This window comes from Mus musculus, chromosome 16 (genome assembly GCF_000001635.26).
Source record: "Mus musculus strain C57BL/6J chromosome 16, GRCm38.p6 C57BL/6J".
In the NCBI taxonomy this organism is placed as follows: domain Eukaryota; kingdom Metazoa; phylum Chordata; class Mammalia; order Rodentia; family Muridae; genus Mus; species Mus musculus.
The window spans coordinates 33,624,349-33,646,287 of record NC_000082.6 but is presented as its reverse complement, the minus strand read 5'-3'; the positions used below and the strand labels follow the sequence as shown (position 1 = coordinate 33,646,287).

Here is a 21,939-nt window from a genome sequence, read left to right as displayed (position 1 = left end):
AGGGGGACCCCAAGTCTTTCAGATGGAGGGGGTCAGAAGAGGGGAGCTGGGCACCTGGTGTTTGGGTCCTGGTGTGACCACTGGAACTGATGGTCCAGGCTGGCTTTTGTCTACAACAGGATAGTTTTTGCTGCCATCTGACTTCTGGTAATTGAAGCTAGCTTAGCCTGGTCTCTGATACAGCCCAGAAGCTGACAACAGGATCTGAGCACTAATACATACATATTCCAACCCCTTCATCATGGGCTTCAGGGACACTGGAGCTTCTCAGGGTTGAATGTTTTATTTAGCGCTGCATTCTCAATTTACATGATTTCAGATGTGCTCATGGTATTGAACCATGAAAATACATATAGATGGTTTAACATTGTGCTCTACTCACCAAGAGTACCATGCCCTGCGAGCCAAACAACTGAGAACACCGGACTCTGCTGTGTGACTGTGCCTTATTTTGACACTGAACTTCCATAGCTGGTTGCTCAGGAAATGTGTCAACTTCAACGCTTTACTTTCCAGTATCAACTCCTTCTTCAGTCGAAGTACCTTGCATGTACCAGCTCCTCTCTCAGAGCTTCGTCATCTATGCCCTGGTCCTGTCTCACTCACTTGTTTTCTCCTCCTTCTGGGCTGCTTCTGATGGGTAGGAGGTGTCTGGAATCCTGCTGGAATTCTCTTCTCATAGATCCCTTAGCTGCTTGCCTATCATCCACTCTTCAGGTCATAGACCATATCACTGCCTCACAAAAGTTCAACCCTACCACACAAACCTAATTCTTCATACCAGTTGTGTTTCCTTCGTACTATGTCCTTTCTTTCACAGAATTTACTATCACATGCATCTGCATTCTTACATACGTATTATACGTTTCTATGCCCTTGGTGTACATGCATCCATATTGATCTTGAAGCTTGGACTTATAGCTGGCAGTCATTATGCATTTCAGTGCAAGCCTGCTGCTTTTTACTCTGGGCCCTGGGCCCTTTAGAACTAGTCCCTCTGTACATCTGTACTAGTGGAATCTGTAATCACAGCACTAAAGAAGCTAAGGCACAAGGATCATGAATTCTAGGCCAGTCTGGGCTACCCAAAGAGACAATGTCTTAAAATAAAAAAAATAAAATAAAATAAAAAACTAAACTGAAGCAGAGGTATCCTCAATGAAGCATATCAGATTAATCACATTGCTTCACACCCAGACTAATATGGTTGAACATGACAGGTCCCCCACAAGCTCTTGTACTGGGGGCTCACTTGCCTGCTGATGGATTTTCAGGGAAAGCAATTGGATCATGAGAGCCATGATGTTGTAGGTGGATTAACCATTGATGGTTTCATAACTTGATAACATTTGTAGGAGGTGAGAGAACCACTAGAAGAGTATCTTGGTTGGAAGAAGAAGGTGACTCTGATGGGGGTGTGCCTCTGAGGGTGTATGTTGTTCCCTGTCCCTTCTTGCCTTTCTCTCACTGCTCACTATCCTTATGAGGTGAGTAGCCTGATCTACATGCACCTACCACTGTGACATTCTGCAACACCACGGGCTCAGAAGGAGCCCAACAATGATAGCGAAAGCCACTTTAGTGACACCACTAAAAAGTAAAGCAACTGAGCCTTCTCTTTAACTCACTGTCCTTGGGGATTTGTTAACAGTAACAGAAAGTCTGACACTTTGCCCTTTACTGTTGTAGCTTTTACCATCTTCCTGGTTATCTATCTCTTGCCCTTCTCTGAGTAAGGAGGCAAGCTTCTAGACTTTCCTGTCAGGGATCATCAGGGTTAGGTTAATTAACATAGGAAGACCCACCCTAAAAGAGAATGGTGGCATTCTTTGAGTTTGAATGCTAGACCAAATGGAACCTCATAAAATTGCAAAGCTTCTGTAAAGCAAAGGACACTGTCAATAGGACAAGAAAAAAAAAGGCAACCAACATATTAGGAAAAGATCTTTACCAATCCTACATTTGATAGAAGGCTAATCTCCAATATATAAAAAGAACTCAAAAAGTTAGACTCCAGAGAATCAAATAACCCTATTAAATAATGGGGTAGAGAGCTAAAACAAAGAATTCTCAACTGAGGAATATCGAATGGCTGAGAAGCACCTAAAGAAATGTTCAACACCTTTAGTCATCAGGGAAATGTAAATCAAAACAACTCTGAGATTCCACCTCACACCAGTCAGAATGGCTAAGATCAAAAACTCAGGTGAGAGCAGATGCTGGCAAAGATGTGGAGAAAGAGGAACACTTCTCCATTGTTGGTGGGATTGCAAACAAGCTGGTACAACCACTCTGGAAATCAGTCTCGAGTTTCCTCAGAAAATTGGACACAGTACTACCTGAAGACCCAGCTATACCACTCCTGGGCATATACCCAGAAGATGCTCCAATATATAACAAGGACATATGTTCCACTACGTTCGTAGCAACCTTATTTATAATAGCCAGAAGCTGAAAAGAGCCCAGATGTCCTTCAACAGAGGAATGGATACAGAAAATGTGGTGCATTTATACAATGGAGAACTGCTCAGCTATTAAAAACAATGACTTCATGAAATTCTTAGGCAAATGGATGGAACTAGAAAATATCATCCTGAGTGAGGTAACCCAATCACAAAAAGCCACACATGGTATGCACTCACTGATAAGTAGATATTAGCCCAAAAGCTTGGAATACCTAAGATACAATTTACAGACCACATGAAGCTCAAGATGAAGGAAGACAGAAGTGTGTATACTTCAGTGCTTCTTTAGAAGGGTGAACAAAATACTCACAAGAGGAAATATGGAGACAACGTGTAGAACAGATACTGAAGGAAAGGCCATCTAGAGACTGCCCCACCTGGGAATCCATCCCATATATAGTCACCAAACCCAGACACTACTGCAGATGCCAAGACGTGCTTGCTGACAGGAGCCTGATATAGCTGTCTCCTGAGAGGCTCTGCCAGAGCCTGACAAATACAGAGGCAGATGCTCACAGCCAACCATTGGACTGAGCATGAGGTCACCAATGAAGGAGATCGAGAAAGAACTGAAGGAGCTGAAGGGGTTTGTAACCCCATAGGAAGAACAACAATATCAACCAACCAGTCCCCCCACCCCAGAGCTTCTAGGGAGTAAACCACCAACCAAAAAGAGTACACATGGCTCCAGCTGCATGTATAGCTGAGGATGGCCTTGTCAGGCATCAATGGGAGGAGAGGCCCTTGGTCCTGGGAAGGCTTGATGCCCCAGTGTAGGGGAATGCCAGGGCAGGGAGTCAGAATAGGTGGGAAGATGGGGGTACACCCTCATAGAAGCAGGGGGAGGGGGGATGGGATAAGGGGTTTCCAGAGGGGAAACCAGGAAAGGGGATAACATTTGAAATGTAAATAAAGAAAGTATCCAATAAAGGAAAAGAAAAAAATAAAAGAAAAAGAAAATGCAAAAGCTGAGAACAGTCACCTACCCCTCTCTGCTTCCTGACTCTGGATGGATATGACTAGCTGCCTCTTCAAGCTCCTGCCACTGTGGTGGACTCTACCCTTGAACTGTAAGCCAGAACAAACCCTTTCTTCCCTAAGTTGTTCTTCTGAGGTATTCTTTCCTCATCAGTGTGTAAAGTAACTAATATAGACCCAGTCTACGTCCTATTGTCTGGTTTTTTAAAAATTCTTTATCATATTTATCACTTACAGTGCAGTGTATGTTTGCCAACCATGCATTTCCTCCCCCTCAGGAATGAAAGCCCCACCAAAGCCCTTCCTGTTCCTGCCAAGCATGCTCTTCCAGCACTGAAAATGCTCCACAGAATGCAGACACCCCATACATGGGGCTGAACAAATGAGCCATTCACCCCCCCCCAAAGACATCTTCATGGTCTCGAAACTCATTTGATTTCATCGTGTGCTTACTGAGTTATAATACTCAAAGTTCTGAATCTGTATGTGAATGGTGAATTGCCCTTTTAAAATCTCCAGGCATTTAAGAGTTTGTGAGTAAGAAATACTTAATAAATCTCCTAACTGTGGATTTAAACAAAATCTGTCAAGATTTACCACTGGTTTGAATGGATGATGGTTCAACTGTCTTTTTTCTTTTGAGATAGACTCTAGCTGTGAAGGCCAGGCTGTCAAAATCCCCTTGCCTCAGCCCCCAGAGTGCCGAGACTCAGGAATGAGCCACCATGCCTGGCAGAATTACTGTAGAAGGAATTCTGTTATGAGTGCTATGACTTACAATGTGCAATTTTAACATGTCGTTGCATGAGTCATTCTTTTCAATCACAGGCTTAATAAAATACAGCTTCCTTTTTTGATTTAGAGGAAACACTATTGGCCAGGGATGTATCTTTCTGCCTCTCTGAGATTTATCAGATGTTAGGCTCTCTTTCCCAACACTCGATCTTGTATAAGCTCAATTACATAATTGGTGCCTAACTCTGGATGGTGCAACTTAGATTTAACTACTTGTCAAAGGTGCAGGGGAGAATATGCATTCAGGAGAAACTGCACTTCATTTTGATCATTACCACTCTCTTCATAAGACAGTGTCCCAGAGTATCCACACAGCCCCATGATCATAAAAGGAAACAACAGACATTTAACAGGCCTGCAGTGCTAAGGCAGTGTTCAGTCAGTTGGGTGTGTTCCATGTATTTTTCTACCACTTCAGCTTGCTATGGGATTATCAGGACACTTTATAACAAGCCCAAAAGAAGCATCTATATTGTTCCTAAAGGAAGTATGCGTAGATGTGCATGTTGGGGGAGGATTCCAAATACATGAGGAGGAGAAGGATAGTGCCCTGTGGCAGCAAGACCAGGAAGGCAGCTCTACGTTATCAAGTCTACAGTTGGAAAGCAAGAAGTGAGCCAAGTAGTGTATTGTTCAGGTAAATAATAGCAAACCAATAAACAGCACATATTATTGACTTAAAATCTAGTGGCATGTCTACAACCTTTCATGTTCATGAAATTCATACACACACTAACATTCTAAGCATGGGGAAATCAACACAATTGTATCCATTTTTTAGTTACAAACTTAAGAACTTATATAGAAATTACTTAGAATTTCTACTAAACCATCTCTGAACATTCATTCCTTTTCTCCCTTTCATCCTCCTTCTTTTTGTGATGCTGGAGATCGAATCCAGGGCCTTGTTAGGACAAGCAAGCATTCTATTAATAAGAATACACTTCCACACCCCACCCCTGTATCTTTATCGGAGTATGTAAAGAGAATCCTAGGTTGAAGGGTTGATATCAGCTTAGGACACCCCAAAACTAAATTCTCAGCGCAATGGAGATTTATTTGCCCCAGAGGGACAAAAGGCAGGGAATAAGAGCTGAAGACAGGAGACAGAGGACAAGGGAGAAAGGGAAGGGAACAAGGAAGAGGGGAAGGGAAATTTGTCAGAGGAGAAGGACACAAGGACTATGTCTGGATAGAGAAGACAGATGTGGCCCATAAAATGGCCTTTTATAAAGATAAAGGGGAAAACCCTGTATTAGGATGACGTTTAATTTTAATTGGGCATGCTAATTAGGTGAGACGAAGGGGGCTTTTGATTGCTGGACTTCAATACTTTGATAGCTGGACCTTGGTAGTCAGCCTCAGGTAGAGGAAGTGGCCAAATAAGAAAATGGACCTTGGTGGCTAGCTCTAGGAATGTAATCTAATGGTTTTAAGCAAAGGGATAGGGAAGAGGAGCAAGGCCTGCCAGAGCTATGTCTGCTGTGCTCAGGCTTGGCTGGAGTCCCTTTACTAAGTAGCATAGAAACCAAAGATTTATGTTGCACAGAATTATGTTTAAAATCCACAAGATATTCCAATCACATTGATATTACAGTTGGCTTAATCACTTTCCAAATGTTGAACATTTCTTTCTAATTTGTCATCAATACAAGCAATGTCACCATAACAATGGAGAACACAGTTTTTGGTTTGCTGTTTGGGTTGGGTCGTTTTCCTGATACACAATTCCCCAAACAGATTTTCTAAATCAGGACAATTATACAATTTTCTAATTCTGGTTAAATCTTCAAAGGTTGCTCTTCATGATCAGAGAACCAGAGGGACTTTCAGCTATGGTGAGAGGAAGAGACCATGAGTCTTCCTCCCCAAAGTAAGTGTAAAATTCTGTGTGTGTGTGTGTGTGTGAGTGTGTGCATGCACGCGCACGTGTTTGTTTTAAAAACAACTACCTCGGGACTTCAGAAACATACCAAATAGGGAAATTAACTGAAAAGCATTTATTTTTCAAAAGCTGCTGGAGTGTAGGGCCCAGAAGTATAACAGGAATGTAGTCACATATTCTCAGGAAACCAAAGCAGGAGGATTTTAAGATCAAAGGCAACATGAGCAATTTAGTGTGACCCTGACTCAAAATAAAAGGTAAAAGCAGGGCTGGAGAGATGGCTCAGCAGTTAAGAGCACCGACTGCTCTTCCAGAGGTTCTGAGTTCAATTCCCAGCAACCACATGGTAGCTCACAATCTGTAATGGGATCCGATGCCCTCTTCTGGTGTGTCTGAAGAGGGCAACAGTGCACTCATATACATAAAAGAAAGGAAAAACAATTCTGAGGCTGTTGTTGAGTGGCAGAGTGCTCGCCTAGGATACACAGGGCCCTGAGTTCAATCCCAAGTTCCAAAGAAAATAAAAAACCAAACAGAAAACTCCCAGGTATGATCGAGATGTAGTGTGTACACATATGAAATTATCAAAGAATAAATTTAAAACATTTAAAAACAAACAAAAACAATTGCTGGGCCTTCCTACCAGTTGCAAACTTGCAGAGGGGACAAGGCAACTTGGATCAGGGAGAAAAGCTAACTTTGCAAGCTAAATATGGTGAGCAGAGTAGAAATAAATAGGGCAATCCATCACTTCTTCACTTTGCTAGTGGGAGGATGTAGACTTGGCTATCTTCTGGTGGTGGGGCAGGCTTCAAAAGGCAAAAATTAAGACTAAAATATAAAGCCAACTAAAGATATCAGCCACACACACTGCAGGGGAGACTCATCCCACAGTTCAACTCCACAGTTTTACTTAGACAAACATGAACTTATAAGATACATATAGCATACAAAAACTTATAAGAGTTTATCAGAACCGAGAACTGCTATAAAATATCATATACATTGTCTGGTTTTCAACTCAAGATTATAAGACATGCAAAGAAACAGAAAACTATAACCTATTCTTACAGAAAATAATAATCAAGTGAAGGAAACTAGGAGTGAACATACATGTTAGATTTAACACAGACTTCAGAGCACTCCTTCTAAACACATGCAGAGCAATAAGGAAAGTAGAGTGTCAGTGGCTTAGGGACCATGATAGCAATGGCTTTAAAAATAGGAGCCATCAATAGGGAAGTATAAGCCATACCAGAGGAGAGAGTAAGACTTCCAGCTAAGAAGATAGTGATGGGATGAAAGCTTGCTAGATGGGCTTACCAGCAAACTGAAAAGAATGGAAAACCCTCAACCTCAAAGACAGATGAGCAGAACTAATACAAAGAAAGAAGTCCCAGTGATCTTTGGGACGATGACAGGGACCAAAGGCCTGGGGCAGGGCTTCTAAGGAAAAACTCAGCACTGGAGACAACACTTGAAATAATGGCCAACATGTTCTTGGATTTGATGAAGAACTTAAACCACAAGGTCCAAGAAGATGGGTGGTGGCGGCACTTGGGAGGCAGAGGCAGGAAGATATGAGTTTGAGGCCAGCCTGGTCTAAGAGTGAGTTCCAGAATAGCCAAGGCTATACAGAGAGACCCTGTCATTAAAATCCACAGGCAAAAAAGAAAACAGAAAAAAAAAAGCCAAGAATGGATTATCTGATAGTACTTACAGTAAATTGTATCTGATCATCAGACTGGTACCTTTTGTTTAAACTATTAATGACTTAATAAACATGATTTGTTTGTTTAAGACAGTATCTGTGTAGTCCAGGCTAGTCTGAAACTCACTATGTAGCCCAGGCTGGCTTCAAACTCCTAGAAATCTTCCTGCTTCAGCCTCCCGCTTGCTGGGGCTACGGGTATGGGCTACCACACAGCTGTAATGACATCTAAAAGGTGGTTTAGATTGTGTTCATTTAATTAGTACCAGAGTCTAGGTCGCAAGAGGCACCCTCAGAAAGTAGCATACACTTTTATATTGTGCATTTTAATTTATTGTCTATGTGCATGTGTGCATGCATTTATGTGTACCGCAAGCATGCAAGTGCCTGAAGACGCACTGGATCCCCTAGAAGAGGAGTTGCACGTGGTTGTGAGCTGCCATGTGGGTGCTGGGAACCCAGGTCTTCTGTCAGAGCAGTGAGTGCCCTTAATCACTGAGCCATCTCTCTGGTACTTTGCATTGTGCTTTTAAAGTCAGACAAACCTGTGCTGAAAATCTGACTTCCTAAATGTTGGCATTTCTGTGTGGACTGCACCCAACAGTTACCTGGCAGTAGCCAGGTATGCTCCTTCCCACTTACCTGGCTGTTGCCAGGTAGGCTTGGCCCACTCTAAAAGGGGCTGCTTGCCCCCTTCTCCCTCCTTTACTCTGATACTCTTGCCTCTTGCTCCCCTCTCCCCATTCCTTCCCCCCTCTCTCCACGTGGTTATGGCCGGCCCTACTTCTCTACTCTCTCCCTCTGCCTCTACTATTCTCTTAACTCCCCCCCTCCATGCCCTGAATAAACTCTATTCTATACTATACCGTTGTGTGGCTGGTCCCTCAGGGGGAAGGGATGCCTCGGCATGGGCCTGCCAAACCACCCCCTCCCTCCACACCTCACCACACATCCAGATAGGGACATATTCTTATATTTCTTAATCTTTTTATGATCATAACACTGAAGTGTCCACCTTCTCCAAGCTCCGGCTTTACATCCATAAAAGGCTAATAACAAGTACCTGTCTCAGGGCTTAGGGATGGAATGATTCATATTAAAGACTTAACCCCTGTGAAGTGTCATAGGATACTCAACAGGATTGCTAATTTTCGGCCCTGGCAATACATACTTCAGAATAAAACTCTGCCGAATGGACATGAATGAATCCGGGCACTGGGTTTTTCCAATGTAAACTGTGTATTCATGTCTCCCGACCTCTCAGAAGAATCTGGAGTCTGACCTTCCTGTTTTTAAAAGTCATGTGCTTTAGAAGGTACACTTTTATCAGTTGTGTTTGGCAGGGTAATTGTTCCCTTCTGTGATGCTGTATTGTATAAATGTTTCTTTTTTTTTCATTTCTAGTTAATCAGCTCCTTTTTTGCTTTGATGATGATAGTCAGAAATATCTCTCTTGCCCAGCTGGTATAAATAAAGATTCCATGTGTATGTAAGGTATAAAATACAGCCCAAGTTATTTTTGACCCATGCTGTCAAGAATATTTGCTTCTGATTCATACCATTTGACTGCATTTGACTTATTAAAGACTACACTTGTTTAACTCTTCTTGCCTATTTTACTGATCAGCATTTCAAGTTGTGGGGCAACGTTTGTTCAACTGCTCACCCATTTAACTAAACCTTACCAAATGCCTGCTGCATCCCCCAGATGAGGAGGGAACATTGTGATGGATATGGAGGTGAAAAGGACCAGTGTGTGACCCAGAGAAACATCAAGGCCATAGCAGAGGAAGAAAATGGATGCTTATTTTCCTTAAGACATGCAGATGAATGGGCCTGAACCTGACTGTGTAAGCAAACCTGATATAGAAGTCTGCCACCCTGATAAGAGCTTAGGCGCCTCCCAAGAATTAAATGTTTTGGTTGCGTACTGGAAGAATTCTCTAGGTCCTCAAAAACACTGAACATCTTTTAAAAGCCAGATGGATTTGAAACGTCAGAGTTCTCCAAATAGAGAGAGGAGGAGGAGGAGGCGAGGCAGTCTGAGGGGACAGCGCAGGGTATAGAGAGGAAAGTGATGGATTCGGGGCACTAGCTTGGGCTCAGCTGCAATGCTCCAAGCTCAGGGGCTCAGGAGTATGTGGTCCAGAGCAGGGCTGAAGAGCTAAGCACGTGGCACAGCTCCGCACTTCTGAGCTAAGCACGTGGCACAGCTCCGCACTTCTGACACAGGGATGGGAGCCCACAGAGGCTTCTAAGCAAGAGAGAAAGGTCCTTCTATGAGCAGAGCAAAGAGGAGGATGGGGAAAACAGGAGTAGGACACTAGCCTGGAGACTTGGCAAAAGTCTAACAGTGAGAAGAGGAGTGGCTGAGCCAAGGTAAAGGTAGCAAGGAGAGAGACACAGGGAGCAGCCAACCAAAGCCCTGGCATTGCTAAGACTGGACAGCTGGATTGTGTCCACTTCATTCATTAAAATTCACAGACTGGCCCAGAGAGATGGCTCAGCCGGTAAGGGCACTTTCTACCAACCTGATGACCTAATTTCAATCCCCAGGACCCTCGAGGACCAGTTCTTGCAGGCTGTCTGTCCTTTGGCATCAGCAAGTGTACCATACACACATGTATGCATTCATGTAAAATACATGTTAAATGAATACATACATGATGAATGAATACATGTAAAAGAGATGAATGTAATAGATGAATGTACAAAAGAATTAACTTGCAAACTCACCACGTGTCTGTCATGTCACCACACAAGACAAAAAGGCATGGAAACCAGTGTAACCCAGAAACAGAGGATAGAGAGTAGAGATGAAAATAAGCCCGAGAAGTAACAGTGAAGGCAGGCCTATGTGGAGCAGAAAAGGTGAACTCTGGGCCCCACGGATAGTGCTGATGGGAGCCAGTCATCCCACCTGGAGGACCTCAGCAGAACTCAGACTAGGAGTGGCACCATGTCCCATAGGCTGACCAGGACCAGGGGGCTGGTGACATGTTTGTCTCTGTATGATCTGTATGCTAAGACCCTCTTTCCTGCCCAGCAAGCTAAGGATGAACTTTTTGTTTGCAATCCCCTGTCCAAGGTATTCTTCCTCTGAACCAACCTATCTGGGGTGTCTGGGCTTGGCACAGCGGAACAGAGAGGGTCTGTGCCCTACACAGTAAGACTTGCCAACTCCTTTGTTTCACCCAATTTCCAGAATATGAGCTGCCACCTGTGTCTCCCCTCCCTCACATGTTAGAACCAAAAGGAGTAAAAAGAGGCCCAGCCTTCAGCTGTTCACATTTGGGCCAGCAAAGAGGTCAGCTTATTCTCAGCCATTCTGCAGTACGGTGCCCCAAACAATGAGTCTTGTTGTATTCAGGTCTTCTAGATGGCTCTAAGTCTAGCCATCTGTCCATTGTCATCCACTGATCATTTGTTTCAGGATCCCCACGGATACCAAAATTCGCATCTTGCACATGAAGTGCAATATTTCATAGAACTTACATATTCTTTTACATGGTAAATCATGTTTACATTACTTATGGTGCCTAAAAAATGTAATACTATGTAACTAGTTATTAAACTGTACCATTAGTGATTAAGATTTTTTTAAAAAGAAGAATGTTTGATTTCACTATAGATGAAATCATCATTATATATAGGACTAAATAACAAGACAGGACAGTGGCAATTTCACTTTTTATTTCCCCAAATACTTTTCATCTGAATTTGATTAAATGTTCAGATGCAGATCCCAGGTATAAAAGGCTAAGTGTATGCTAGTTCTAACTATGAAAAGATAAGCAGCTGCTTTAATAAAAGCCTGTGCAGTGCACCTGAAAGCTCTAGAACAAAAAGAATAAACAACAACCAAAAGAAGTATACAGCAAGAAATAATCAACTTAGGGCTGAAATCAATAAAATAGAAACAGATGAACAAACAAAAAAAGAATTGATGAGACAAAGTTGGCTCTTTGAGAAAAATCAGTAAGACTGACCAACCCTTATCCAAATTAACAAAACTAGAAATGAAAAGAGTAACATAGCAACAGACATTGAAGAAAACCATAGAACCGTAAGGATATGCTTTTAAAAACTTGTATTCTACCAAACTATAAACTCTAAAAGAAATTGATAATCTTCTCAATACGTACAGCTCACAAACGTTAAATCAGGAACACTTAAGCAATTTAAATAAATATGTAACCCTAATTACAGAGAAGCAGTCATTAAAAGTATCACAACAACAACAACAAAACCAAAACAGTGCCAGATAGCTTTAGCAGTGAATTCTATCAGACTTTTAAGGAAGAGTGAATGCAAACGCCAATACTTCTCAAATTAGTCCACAAAATAGAAACAGAAGGGAAATTACCCAAGTCATTTTATGAGCTTTACAGTTCCCTTGATAACCAAACCACATAAAGACCCAACAAAGGAAGAGAATTATAGACCAATTTCCCTTATGAACATAGATGCAAAAAATTTTCAATATAATACTTGCATACTGAACACAAAACACATAAAAACTCATCTGTCATGATTAAGAAGGCTTTATGCCAGAAATGGAGAGATGGTTCAACATAGAGAAATCAATAAATATAATCTACCGTATAAACAGATTGAAAGACAAAAACCATATTATCATCTCAATAGATACAGAAAAGGCCTTTGACAAAATGCAACACCCCTTCATGATAAAAGTCCTAGAGAGTAAGGGGTACATAGGACATAATAAGTAATAATTACCTCAGCATAATAAAGGCAATTTCCAGTAAGCCCATAGCCAACATCAAATTAAATGGAGAGAAAATCAAAGCATTTCCACAAAAATCAGGAACAAGACAAGGTTGTCCACTCTCTTCATACCTATTCAATATATGCTTGAAGTCTTAGCTAGAGCAATAAAACAACTGAAGGATATCAAGGGTATTCAAAGTGGAAAGAAGGAAGTCAAGTATGTTTACTGATAAGATGATAAGATAGCATACACAAGTAATCCTAAAATATTCCATCAGAAACTTCTACAACTAATTAACACATTTAAAAAGTAGCAGGATACAAAATTAACACACAAAAATTAGTAGCCTTCTTATACACAAATGATAAACAGAGAAAAAATGAGGAAAATAATACATTTTCAATAGCCTCATATAGAGAGATAGAGATAGAGCTTGGGCATTTCTAAGCAAGCAAGTGAAAGACATGTATGATAACAACTTTAAGACACTGGAAAAAGAAACTGAAGAAAATATCAGAAGATGAAAGATCTCCCATGCTCAGTTCTATGGCAGGATTAATATAGTAACATGCCATTCTACCAAAAGCAATCTATAGGTTCAAAGCCATTCCATTCAAAAGTACAACAAAATTCTTCATAGAAATTGAAAGGACAATCTTCAGCTTTATATAAACACACACACACAGGATAGCTAAAACAATCCTGAGTAATCAAAGAACTGCTAGAGGTATCACATCCCCAATCTCAAATTGTACTACAGAGCTATTATAATAAAGAACAGCACAGTATTGGCACAGAACAAACCTGCTGATCAAAGGAATCAAATTAAAGACCCTATAGACATGTGATTTTTGACAAAGCCAAAAATACACTGCAGAAAAAAGACAGCATCTTCAACAAATGGTGCTGGTCAAACTGGATGCCTGCATGTAGAAGACTACAGATAGATTTTTATTTATCACCTTGCACAAAACTCAACTCCAAATGGATCAAAGACCTCAACATAAGACCTTATGCACTTCTGAATCTGGTAGAAGAGAAAGTGAGGAATAGTCTAAACTCATTGACACAGGAGAAGATATTTTGAATGAGACACCAATAGTACAGGTACTAAGACTAACAATTAATAAATAGGACCTCATAAAACTGAAAAGCTTCTATATGGCAAAGGACACCATTATTCAAAGTAGTGGGCTATGAAATGGCAAAAGATCTTTACCAATTATACATCTAATAGGTTAATATCTAAAATATATAAAGAACTAAAAAAATATATACATCAAGAAAACAACCCAATTAAAAATGGAGTATAGAACTAAATAGAGAATTCTCAACGTTGAAAAACAAATGTTTGAGAAACACTTAAAGAAATGTTTAACATTCTTAGTCATCAGAGAGATGCACATCAAAACTACTTTGAGATTCCATCTTACCAGTAAGAAAGGCCGAGATCACCAGTAAGACAAATGACAGGTCTTGCTGTAGAGTATGTGGGTAAGGCAAAGACTCATCCATTGCTGATGGGAGTACAAAATTGCATAGCCACTATCAGGAAGCTGGGAATAGATCTACCTCAAGATCCAGCTATTCCACTCTTGGACATACACCCCAAAGACTATTCTACTACAGAGACACTTGCTCATCCATGTTCACTGCTGCCCTATTCATAATAGTCAGAGACAGGAAACAACCCAGATGTCCGTCAAAAGGTGAATGGTTAATGAGAATGTGATACAGTTGCACAATGGGATATTATTCAGCTGTTAAAAGATGAACTTCGCAGGTACATTGATGAAGCCAGAAAAAAAAAAACATACATAGTGAGTTAAGCCAGACCCCAAAAGACAAACATTGTACACACTCTCTTCTATATTAGCTTTTAAATCTTTGATGGGCACACTACTATCCATATAACAGCGGAGGTAAAGTATAGAGTAAGGGACTAGGCAGGGTGCAAGGAACCCTAATGTAGGGGAAATAGAATACATAGTTATGGAGAGACAGTGAGGGACAGAGACACTGGGAAGGGAGAATTAAATGGAGAGGGAGTCAAGAAAGAGATAAAGGAGGAAATACAGGGAGGGACATTAACTCTAAGGGCCCTTTGAGGAGTCATATGGAAACCTATTAAGGTAGAAACTTTAAAAAATACATACATATACAAAAGAAATCTATATATAACCACCAATTAACAAGAGAGACAAAGACCCAACTAGACCCCTCTTACCACTAAGTGAAATCTCCAGCAGCAGGAATGGGTTACACTTAGTTAAGTTGTTGGCCAAAGGGGTCCCATGGAAATTCCCAAACTCAGGCTATTGTAAAAGCTATTGGTTATTCTACACAAATGGATAGCAAGGCTTTACTGCTAAAGACCATACCTATATAACTCATCGAGCATGAATAAGTTGAGTTTGTGGAACATGTTTCCATCAAGTTGTCAATTGCAAAGGAAAAATTATTTTTCTCCAATAGAACCTCACTGGGTATACACCCCAGACTTAAGGGAAGCCCCATGATCTGCAGTGAATGGCCAACACAAAATGAACTCAGTGGTAGTTTCAGAGATATTTTGTCTCATGATGCTTTGTCTGGGCACTTGTATCTTACTTGTTTTTTGCTTACCTATTATGGTTTCAGTTTTTCTGTGATTGTATGTTTGTGGCTGTGTGAATGTGTGAGCGTATGTGCAGGTATGTATGTATGTGTGTGTATATATGTGTAGATGTATATGCATGTGTGGCTCTGTGTGTTTGTGTGTGTACACATCTGGTGCTTTTTCTTTGCTCCCCCCTCCCATTTGTTTGCTTTGTTTTCTTCTAGATTTTTGGGGAGTGGGGCATATGTCTTCTAGAGAGAGGGGGATGATCTGGGAGGAGATAAGGGAGGAAAAACTGATCAGAATATATGAAAAATAATTTAAAAATTTTTTGCAATAAAAGAGAGAAGGATGGAAGGAGGAAAAGAATGAGGAAAGAGAAGGAAAATAAAGAAGGAGAGGGACTGAGAGAGGAGGAAGAGGGAGGGAGAGAGGGAGGAGGAAGAGAGAGTAGGGAGAGAGAGGGAGGAGGAAGTATTGGGGGGCACCAAAATGGGGAAAGAATCTAGAGAAAACACAGAATAGAAAGATTTTACAGGGAGGGAGTAATAATATATGTCAAGGACAGAAGAAGAGAATCCACCATATTCATAAAATGAAAATTAAAAACGATGCTATTCAATGAAAGAAAGTAAATGAAGATCTGGACAAGTCAAGTTACAACCAAAGCGCTTGGAGACTAAGGCTGTGTAGTATGCACAGACAGATGGTTTGCAACTTACTGTAGAAGCTCCAGATGAAGAGCACAAGGGGTCATTTTATACCACACCAGGTAAAAGGTCATCTGTGTGATAATCAGTCACACACCTAAATGTCAACCACGGAAAGAAAGCAAGGCATTGTGGGCTTTCCAGGCCGGCCGTGCGACTCTGCTGGGAAGCTTGTCTTTTGTGTTTCTTCCTTTCCTTTCTCTTCTACCTGGATAGGATGTGGTGGCAGGGCTCCAGCCGCCAGACCATGGGTCAAGGACGATATACTCATTGTGTGGGTGGTAAAGCAAAAAGGAGTCCGAGTCACTCAGGACCGTGGACTTGCTGTGGCCACCTTGCTCCGCCCACCTGCTTTGGTCGGAAGCAGTTTAAATCACTACTGCCTTGAGATCTTGTTATTGCTAATCAAGCTTCATTATGGCTGACACAGCAGGTAACTGAAAAAAAAATCTAGACTAGAAATACTGGGAAATAATTCTGTGATGCGTTCCAGAAAGGAGAACAAGATGATAAGAAAACAGAGGATCATTTAACAAGGATAGACTGGGGGTAGGGATGGGGAGAGGAGAGGAGAGCGGAGCGGAGCAGCAGGGCTGGGCTGCAGAAAATTATTAAGGATATCAGGGAATGGGTACGAATTTGGTGAGCAAACATAACCAGTGACAACAGCAGCTGTTGGGTTAGGCTCAGGAAGACTTGGCCAGGCTGTCTGTGTCTGTGTGTGTAGTGCCCGGGAAGAGACAGCTGACACTTCTAATGTAGTTTTAAGCCTGTTCTAGGGGTAACTAAATGCAAAAGAAAGCTGAGAAGTGAACTAAAGAAATACACATAATATACTTGAAAATACTGTGGAATAAAGACAAAATATACACAATATCAACATGATGGATGATGGAGACAGAAGGAACTCTCCAAAGATATAGAAAGGTCTTGCTGGGGATTGTGGTGTATGACTGTAATCCCAGGACTAGTGAGTCTAAGTAACCCATAATAATCTAAAAACAGTCTGGGCTATATAATGAGACCCTGAGATCCCAAAACACAACAAACAGAAACCGAGAAGCTAGAACGGTCTTGCCTGTAGGGAACCAGAGGTGTTGGGAAATCAGTGGTGGTACATAACAGAGGCTTGTTTCAAACAAGGATTGCAGTGCTCTATACCTGAAGTCATGAGCACCCCTGCACAGCCCTATCCTGTTCCCAGGCTAAAGAACATGAGAATTTCCTAAATAAAAAGATGAACTAAGCGGCTGCAGGAAGGAAATATCCTACAACTTCAGAGATGACAAACCCGGATCAGTCATTGTCCTTGTTAGCTCTATTGCTATGATAAACGCCAGCCCCAAAGGCAACTTGGGGAGGAAAGGGCTTACTCATTTTACAGCTTACTGTTTCTCCCAAAGGGAAATCTCAGGGCAGGAGCTCAAGACAGGAGCCTGGAGGCTGGAACTGAAGCAGAGGCAACGGAGGGATGCTCATAATTGGCTTGCTCACCATGGTTTGTTCAGCCTGTTTTCTTATAGCACCCAGGACCAGCTGCCCAGGGGAGGCACTGACCAGAGTGAGATGGGCTTGTTTATAGGACAATCTGCCGGGAGCATTTTCTCCATTGAGGTTTCCCATTCACAGAGACTTAGCTTGTGTCAATAAAAACCTGTTTGTTTGTTTGTTTGTTTGTGACAGGGTTTTTCTATGTAGCCCTGGCTGTCCTATAACTCAATGTATAGACGAGGCTGTTACTCAGAGATCTGTCGCCTCTGCTTCCTGAGTGTGGGATTAAAGTCACCTGATACAAATGAACAAAAAGCTAACCTGCACAGTCATCATTCCAACACTAAGGATACAGGCTCAGCAGGGTATATTCCCCAACAGTGAAAAGTGAACTCACTGAAGGAGAATGGGAACTTAATGGATATAATTTCAGTTTTATCAGAAGGAAAGTTAGGAGATGATAATGGTAATTGCTGTCTAACCTAAACATAAACATATTTAATAACACTAATCTGCAAACTAGAAATGGCTCGGATATATTGAGTGCATTTGAACTACAGTTTTGTTTTGTTTTGGGAATTCTGAGAATAGCTGGAAAGGCTAGAGAGTGAGGTTGGGACTCTGCAGTCAGGCTAACACTCAAGGACTATGCTACAACAACTTATGGGAATACAGCTGCTGCGGGCACTGTTCTGCACCTTCCAGCACTCTTCTAGAGAGTTCCCTGGTGTCCTCATTTCTTAAATTTCCAGTTCCCAGTTCTAAGTCTAAGGAGGGTTTGTCTGGTTTTCATGGCCTGAACTCTGGCTGCAGGAGATGCCATAACACTGCATATAGTTGATATCCATAGTTTGAGTGTGCAAGGCTTCCTCTGCCTACCCTCAAGATTCATAATATTGGAAATTCCCCAACGCAGAAAGGACATTCCGTGATGGACAGGCAAAAATGTCAAGGGACAAAAGTTCACTACACTATCATAGCCAAGAAATTTCTTGCTCCCTAGATGTGATAAGAGATACATGGTAAAGAGATCATCTGTAATCTGCCAGGCATGATGGCACACATTTATCCTAAGCAGCTATGAAGCAGATGCAAGGGACTTTTGTGAATCTGAGGCCAGCCTGGTCTACAAGTTCTAGGCTAGCCAGGGGTTACACAGTGAGACTCTTTTTTCTCATAAAACAAAACACAAACAAAAAAGCAATACAGATATTATTTAATCACCGAAAGGCTAACAGTAGAAACAACAATTTGGCTGAGTTTTTTTTTTTTTTTTTTCTGTTCTGGGAGTGGGATTGGAGGTAGTGAAGGGTAAAGGGAGAGAGGATAGTATGGAAGTATGGGGACCATTGTTTCTGACATTTTAAATGCCATTTGGAGTCTTAAAATATATACTTAAAATTTTGATAAAAATAAAATAATGCAGCTGGGCAATGGTGGCTCATGCCTTTAATCCCAGCACTGGAGAGACTGAGGCAGGCCGATCTTTGTGAGTTCAAGGCCAGCCTGGACTACAGAGTGAGTTCCAGGACAGCCAGAGCTGTTACACAGAAAAACCTTGTCTCAAAAACCAAAATAATAATAATAACAACAACAATGCTTTACATTTTAATAATAATCCTACCACTAAAAGTGTCCTACCCAGTTAGAAGTGAAGAAGAGAAACCTAGTTGGGAGGAGAACACAAAATGATTGGTTTTAGACATCTCTTTCTATGACCTCCGCCTCATCCGCTGACCCTGACTACTGTACAGATCCTAAGAGATGAGGTGATACAAGCTGCCTAGACATCAAATGCACACAGTCACCTGGAGGAGATATCAAGTCATGCAAAGAATCGGCTCAAACTTCTCTATGACTCCACAGGAAGTCTTCAGTTGTAAACTGGAAGATGCTGGTATCTATTATACTACATGAGATAAATAGATGTGTGCGAGTCAGTCTCTGTTGCTGCAATAAACACCTGAGAGACCCATCTCAATCAACTACAATCTCAACAGGAAGTGTCCTCCTAAAAAGTCTTATGTGCTGAGGGCTTAGCCCCAGCCTGGGAGAGCTCCTGAGAAGTGACTGGATCAATTCATTGATGAGTCTGTGCTGAATGGACTTTCAGGAAGTGGGACCTGATTGAAGGAAGTCTGTTACTAGGTCTCTGGTTCTATTATGTTCTCCTCTCTGCCTCCTGAATGCCTCGAGGTAAGCCTCTTCCCTGACCCCAACTATGCCTTTCTCCTGTGATGCTGCAACTTGCCACAGGCTCAAGAACAATGGCGGTACCTGAGTATGGACAGAAACCTATGAAGTGGTGTGTCCAAATAAATTCCTTCCCCCTTAAGTTGTTTTGCCAGGCACATTGTCAGAGTGATGACAAATTTTAAAGAAAAAAGGTTTATCCTGGCCTCACAGTCTTGGAGATGCCTCCATGATTAGTTGACTCCACTGATCTGCACCTGACAGTAGGGTAGCACATCATGGTGGGAACGCACCTGTAGTGGCTATTCCTGTTTGTCAACGTGACTATATTTGGAATGAACTACAATCCAGAATTGGAAGGCTCACCAGTGACCCTTATCTGGAGGCTTGGAGATCCTTATCTGGATCTTGGTTTGAAGATCTTGAGCCATAGTGGCTATGGATTCCAGAAGATTGAATCTCCGAGTTTAAGGAACACACCTTTAATCTGGGCTACAGCTTTCATCTGGGATTAAAGGTGTGGTGGAACACACCTTTAATCTGGGCTACACCTTCTGCTGGAGACAATATAAGGACATTGGAAGAAGGGAGTCTAGCTCTTGCTCTTGCTCCTTTGCCTGCTTGCTGCGTGAGACTGAGTAACTGCTAGATCCTTGGACTTCCATTCACAGCTGTGACTGAACAATTGTTGGGAATTGGGCTGCCGACTGTAAGTCATCAATAAATTCCTTTACTATCTAGAGACTGTCCATAAGTTCTGTGACTCTAGAGAACCCTGACTAAAATACAGCGCCATAGAATAAAACTTGCTTATATCACAGGCCAGAGAGCAAAGGAGAGCAGAGAGAGCACCAGCAGCCCCAAACCCCTTAACGAGCATGCTTGCAATGACCTAAAGATCTCCCTTTAGGTTCCTCCTCTTAGACGTTCAACTACTTCCCAATAGTATCATTCTGGGGCCATACATTTAATATAGGCCATTGGGTAACAATCTAGATCCAGATTATAGCAAGAAAAAAATCACCTAGGATATGCCAGGTCCTCAAAGATGATGCTTCCTCTTTCAGGACTTCTCATGTTCTATGATGACTCTCTTTGTGACTTTGAGCTTGTAGATTTAAGAAAAGCTAGACATCTTTAACTACCCACCCTTCATCGCATGGCGCCTGGTTTAAAAGAGTTCTCTTCTGCTGACAAACTGAGTGGGCCCTTTAGCAAGCAAGAAGAGGCATCCTTGTCAAAGGCTAACTTAGTCTGATTCACAGTGGTTACTCTTTGGTTGAACTTTGAGCAAAAGGAAAATGATATTCAATTACTACCTCTGGCTCCCAGCTCTTATACACAGGAGATAGAAATTTCTGTCTAAAATTAGCTAGTGTATATATAACAGAGTAAAATTAGAAATAATTTAACTGGCACCTAAATTTCAACATTTTGAAATAAATATTAAAATCACCAAAAGTTATGAAACCTGGGTTATAATAACCAGGTAGATGGAGCAACTGGTGGGCACCCCAAAGTAGGAGGCCCCAAAATTATTCCAAAGCTCTTACCTTCTCTGTTCACTCTAGGCTGGTTGCGTAGATCAGGAACAAGATGGTCATGTGATTCACTCCTAGAAGTCTGCTGCTTCTGATAGGACTCTTGCTCCCCACAGAAGGCAACAGACAACCTCTCAGAAGTCCTCGTAGGAAAGGACAAAGGAGACCCAGGGTCCAAGAGGAAGCTATCTTGTAGGGTTTGCTTGGCGCCTTTCTTACCCTTGCGCTTCTGATTCTTTGGGTTGTTTCCTTCTCTTGACCCAAGCTGACGACTCTCCAGTTCCTCTATTGGCTGGAGGAACTGATCCATGTCCTTGGTGAACTCCAGCAGGGTGCCCTCAGAGAGGCTTCTGGCAGGGACATCAGAGCCGTAGCTGGGAGCCCTGTCCTGGAGCAGGTGCTCAGAGCAGTGCAGAGTATCTGGGCCTTGTCTGGGGACGGGCTCAGGAGATGGGGCGAGGCCACAGTGAGCCATGGAGAGGGCGAAGTAAGAGTAGTCCACCATGATGTAGGTCAGCATGAAATTGATGGTGACAACGGGCGCCAGAACATTCACCTGACCCACCAGGACAAAGGCCATGGTCACCAAGCTGGTCAGGCAGATGGCTGCTACCGGTGTTTTATTTGGCCCTTTCTATGAGAACAACAGCAACAACAACAACAAAAATACAGAATTATGAAATTTCACATAGAAAGATCCCAAATTTTTACAGTTAAACAATAAAAATCAATTGTAACATCTCAGGAACTTCTCCCCCACAGGATTGTTCACATGTAAACTTGGAAAAATAATAGCCAACTCATGGGGTCAATGTGAGACCTGAGCTAACATGAGATAG

General features: G+C 41.9%; 1 protein-coding gene across 12 annotated transcripts in view; it reads right to left on the bottom strand.

Moving 5' to 3' along the window:
* Slc12a8 (solute carrier family 12 (potassium/chloride transporters), member 8) overlaps nt 1-21,939 on the bottom strand; it is a 146,811-nt gene that overhangs the window by 17,851 nt on the left and 107,021 nt on the right. For all 12 annotated transcript variants that reach the window (NM_001370999.1, XM_030248992.1, XM_006521825.4 and 9 more), the window contains one exon: nt 21,113-21,734. In NM_001370999.1, the coding sequence (NP_001357928.1) occupies nt 21,113-21,734 (622 nt within the window). The remainder of the gene's footprint in view (nt 1-21,112; nt 21,735-21,939) is intronic.